Source organism: Plasmodium reichenowi, chromosome 14 (assembly GCF_001601855.1).
Source record: "Plasmodium reichenowi strain SY57 chromosome 14, whole genome shotgun sequence".
Classification (NCBI taxonomy): domain Eukaryota; phylum Apicomplexa; class Aconoidasida; order Haemosporida; family Plasmodiidae; genus Plasmodium; species Plasmodium reichenowi.
This window is the reverse complement of record NC_033659.1, coordinates 2456648-2462565: the sequence shown is the minus strand read 5'-3', so window position 1 is coordinate 2462565 and position 5918 is coordinate 2456648. Positions and strand designations below refer to the sequence as shown.

The following is a 5918-nucleotide window of genomic DNA, read 5'->3' as shown; positions in this document are numbered from 1 at the left end:
TATTATTATTATTATTATTATTATCATTATTTATATTCATAAAATCTAATGGTTTGTTTGGTAAAGGCCTACTTTTTACATCAAAATTTAATTTATGATCCACATTCTCATCTTTTAAATTAAATGAAGGTAAATTTTCAAACATTTTATCATTTTCATTATTTTTTACCACATTTATTATATTTTCTTCAATTTCCATATTCACATTTTTTCCCTCGTAAACCTTTTGATTATCAGGTATTAAATTTTGGTGTCCATAAAATATGTTTGCGTTATTTACATTTTTATCTACACAGCTACAACTTGTATTTTTAAAAAATTCGGTAGAATAATTATTAGACACATTATTATGCACATTATTAGATACATTATTAGATACATTATTAGATTCATTATTAGACACATTATTAGATTCATTATTAGATACATTATTAGATTCATTATTAGACACATTATTAGATTCATTATTGTTATACCTCATAGTATCATTATTTGTTATGTTATTATTTTGATCTACATTATAGTTATTTCTATACTTTAAAAAATCAGTATGTTCTTTTGTTTCATTCATGTTGTTATTCAAAAAAAACAAATTTCTTCTATGTAAATAATCCTCTGTATTCTCATGATCATAATTTCCATTTTTAATATTCGAAAAATTTGAGTCTAAAGAATTATAGTTTGAAGTTTCTATACCTCCTTCTACATAATTTCTTATATCATAATTTAAATTATTATTAGATATGGCATAATTATGGAAAGGATGCATATCTAAATTCTTTTTTTCATAAGGAGATGATGAATATTCATGTATCCTAGTATTTTCATTTATTCTACTTTGGTTCAATAATATTTCTCTTTGTTGATGAAAATCATTGGAATGGTTATCATTATTTTGATATATTAGCATATTATTGTTTCCATCATAATAATAGTTATTCATATGGTCCATTTTGTTCATGTTATTCATATGGTCCATTTTGTTCATGTTATTCATATTATCCATTTTGTTCATATTATTCATATTATCCATTTTGTTCGTTTTATTTTTATGGTTCATATAATTTACCTCATCATTTAATACAAAATTCTGATTAGTATCCATACAAGGAACATTTTGTAAGTCCTCGTTTTTATAAGAATCATATATTTCAAAACTTGAAAAGCTAACATTTTTATTTGTACTTTCTACATCCAACTGTTTATTCAAATTTTTTTCTATCCTATTATTATTATTGTTATTATTGTGGTTATTATTGTGGTTATTATTGTGGTAACTTATGTTTGAATAATTTTGATATATATTTTCCGAATTATTGTTATTAATACGATATAAATTATTTTCATTTATCATATTTGGGTTACAACTTTGTTTCAATTCAACTTGATTATTTTTTAAATCATTTTCATAATTGTTTATAAAGTTATGTTTTTCTTGTTGTACATATACATCTGTTTCTTTTTCATTTTCTTTATATATTTTATTATCATCCATTTTTTGTGTAGTTATAGGATACAGATTATTTTTTTCTGTTTGAGTATTTAATTCTACATTATTTATATATTTAGTATTATTATTTTCATTTATTGTGTTATCATTCCTTATAGAATTTTGATTATATGCGATATCGTTATTAATATAATTATGTCTATGTTTTACATTGGACATTTCAGAGTTTTGTAAACCATCATTTTCATAATCATTAATACATTGTTGTAGTTGTAGAGGTTTATCTTGTGTTAATATTTTTCTCTTTAAAGAAGTAGCCTTTTTATATATTTTACTTATGTTTTTATTGTTTTTCCATTTTTTACAGATTTTTTTTTTTTGTTTTTTTTTTTGTTTTTGTTTATTTTTCATTTTTGGTTTTTTATTATTTTTACATTTGTTTGTCTTTTTTTTATAACATAAAAACCTTTCATTTCTTTTTTTCATTTTTTCTCTAATCCACATTTTACGTATCCTATATATATTACGTACCACAAATAAGAAGGATTTATTTGTATAATAGCATACTTTTCCCTTTAGTTTATTTTCAGCTTGTCTATTAAAATATGAATTCATTTTATCCATAGGCTTGCATATGGTTTTCTTGTCCATTTTTATTTTATCCAAATAGATAGAATTCATTTTATTCTTTTGAAAATTCTTTACACTTTTTATGGAATATATCCCATTATTTTTCATATCAGAATTTTGATTGTCTCTTGATGTAGATTTCATAGCAATATTATTATTAAATGTTGTTATGTTGGAATTATTTTTCAAAGCAAAACTATTGATATGAGTACCATTAGAATAGTGTGTATTATATTCTTTGTTAGAAGGTGTAACTTTATTTGTATTACAAGATATATCTAAACTGTTCCTATTTTTTATTTCAGAAAATGAATTTTGATTCCAATTATTCCTTTCATTATTTGTGCTTAAGGATTTTTTTTTTGTACAGTTACTCTTATCTGTTTTCAAAGAAGAAAAAGGGGAAGAAGAATATAATGGATATTTTTTAATAAATTTTATTAGTGTCTTTTTATTTAAGAACTTCTTTATTTTATTTGTCAACTCGTTTTCTGTGTTATTTTTATCTTTCTTTTTCACATTCTTTTTTACTTTTTTATTCATGTGTTTTGTTACCATTTTATTCATATATTTTTTTACATTCTTTTTTACATTCTTTTTTACATTATTTTTTACCTTCTTTTTTACCTTCTTTTTTACATTATTTTTTACCTTCTTTTTTACATTATTTTTTACATTCTTTTTAACATTCTTGTTGATCTTTTTTTTCACTTTCTTTTCCACATTCTTTTCTTTTGTATTTTTCTCACCTATTTTACAAAAACACATAGTATGATGCCCATCCTCATTATTATTATTATTATTATTATAAAATATGTTACTCCTATTTCTACCATCTTCCATTGTATTGTACCCATTTGTATTTCTTCTTTTCATATAAAAATTCGATTCTTCATCATTTAAATACATACGACATACGTGTCGTCCATGGTCTATATGCCCTCTACATCTCTTCAGATTCATTTTGTTATCTTCATATAACATATAATATGATAAAGGATCATAAAAACAATGTAGATTATTCAGATTTATATAAGAATCTAAATTATTGTAGTGAAATAGATTTCTCATTCGATTTGTACGATAAAGGTGGAGATTATTAAACATATTTCTTCGTATACATTTGGATCTTATATAAGAACCTTTAATTTTATTATCCAAAATTATATCTGATGTACTCTGTTGAATATAATTATCTGTTGATTTTTCTTCTACACAATAACTTTTCCCATTATATTGTTCTAAATTATGTAGATAATTCCAATTATATTTCTTGTGATTATTTGATCTAGCATTTGGAAAATCACAAACATGTCTACCATTCATAATTTTATTTAAACCGAACTTATGGTTCTTATCATTTCCATTATTTTTCATATAACGTGACATGTACTCTGATATGCTAAAGTCTTTTATATCACGTAAATTTATAAATTCCTCTTTATTTAATTTAGGTATAGTATAAGGAGTATAACCTTCATCAAATTTTATACTCCAATCTTTATTTAGTTTATCATTATTAGATATTTTATCACTCCACTGAACACTAACATCTCTAAATTCAATATGATTTTTCTTGTGTAAAGTAGAATACACATGTTGTTGATTTTCTCTATCATATATTTGATTATCATTAATTATATGATTGTTTGTTTCAAAATTTTCAATCTGTCGTTCATCATTTTGGTGGTGATTATTTTTATATTTTTTGGAACAATAAAATGGGTTTTTTGAAATGTCCTCATCATCATTCTTTGGACAATATAAAAGAAAATATGATTTATTATAATATATAGATTTTACACATTTATAATCATGAATATGAAGCTTATTTTGATTCGTTAATATGTAAAAATCCATATCATCATAAGATCTAATCTCATAGAACTTTAATTCGCTTTTTAAAACATTCTCGTCAAATCCTACAACTTCAGATATTGTTGAATTACATTCAAATTCTTCAGTAGATAATATAGAGTTCTTATCATATTTTATTGTAACTTTTTTATTTATTTGTTTTAATAAATGTTTATAAGCTTTGTTTTTATATTTATTAAAAAAAAATTTCGAAAGTCTAAAAAAATTCCTTTGTCTCTCTATAGCTCTTTTTAATGAATCCTCAACTAACATTAAAGTGTTATCTATATTTGGACATATTCCATTTTTTTTTATGTAATCATATATTATTTCTTTATATATTTTATTATTATTTAAGCATATTATATAATCTTCATTTTTAGAAAAAGCAGATGTAATAAGAGCCTTATTCGTAAAAGGACCATTAGATGATAAGTTCATTTTATTTGTATGATAACCTTTTATCTCATTACTTGGAGAATTATTTTTTGTATTATTTCTTATATTTTGTAAAACATATTTTTTCAATACATTATATATATCACTAATTATCTTCCCACTAAGTTCAAAAGTCTCGAAGTTAGTATGTGTATAATCATTTAAAGTCAAATCTATATATATACCATCATTTTTTGGATCATTTAAAACAACTAAGTCATTCTTGTTATTTTCGTTAAGTCTATTATTTTGATAAAGCATATCATTAATCTTAATTAATTCAAATTCTCTCTTTGACATATTTTTGTTATTTAAAGTATTTACCATCATATTCGTTTCGATATTTAATAATTTTTCTCCATTTAAACTAAATGGATATCTTGGTATATTTTCTTCTTTTGAGTTTATATGTTCCATCACATTTTTATGATTAATTAATATATGTTTTTCATTCGACTTTTTATTTATATTATCTAAATGTTCCTCTTCTTGCACGTTATTTCTTATTGATTTCGATTCATATATACCTTCAAAACAATTTACCTTTTTGGCAACATCATTAATGGGCACAGCCCTCACTTCATTTTTATCGAAATGATTTTGATTTACCCTATTTAAAGAAGCATTTGTATTATCTATACAAGGTAACATATTCTTATAATCAACCATGAAATTTAAGGATGTATGGGTATTATTTATATTATCCTTGTAATATTCTTTATCTTTATTGTTTTGATTAACCTTATTATTATTATTATCTAAAATTTTATTTGAAATCTCCAATTTATTATTAAAGGAGCTACTATTTGAAATAAGGTTACTTCCTATATTGGGTACAAAATCATTCAACATGTTTTCATTTTTATTATGTCTCACAGACATGTTTTTATTCTTGTTTTGCTCAAAAGAATAATTAGAATTCAAATTATTTTTTGATGCTCTGTTCTTGTATTCCCCTTGATGAGTCTCCGATTCAGACACATCTGGTTTTTTTGGAGAGGAATACATTTTTTATTTATTGACTTGTGTCAATTAAAATGAAAATACGATATGCAAAATACGGTATAATAAAAGAATACATATGACATCAATAAAATATATAAGTCATAACAAAAATAAAAAAATGTAAGTAAATATATAATATGTCATACATATAATACTTCTAAAACATATAATATATCACACATATATTTAATATGGGTAAAATGTATAATATATAACATACATATATTGTGACATATAAATTATGTAATTTATATATAATAAAAGGAATACATAAATATCACATATGTTTGACAAAGTCGAACAAAAAATAAGGTATACTTATGTATGTATATATGTATGTATATATGTATGTATATATGTGTGTATATATATATGTGTATATGTGTATATATATATATATATATATATATATATATATATAATAAAATACGGAATAAATCGGATTAAATAAAAACGAATAATTGTGGAATTATATTCGCTTTTATTCTTAATATGGAAAAGGTCTTATTCCATAATAAAATATATATATAGAGTATAC

General features: G+C 22.1%; 1 protein-coding gene across 1 annotated transcript in view; it reads right to left on the bottom strand.

Annotated features, from left to right (window-relative positions):
* The window catches only part of PRSY57_1461100 (hypothetical protein), a gene marked incomplete at both ends in the record, with an annotated part of 6807 nt that extends 1424 nt beyond the window's left edge, over window positions 1-5383 (bottom strand). The window contains one exon of the mRNA XM_020115355.1: window positions 1-5383. This exon is cut by the window's left edge and continues 1202 nt beyond it. Coding sequence (XP_019970012.1) covers window positions 1-5383 — 5383 coding nt within the window.
* Window positions 5384-5918: the final 535 nt, after the last annotated feature.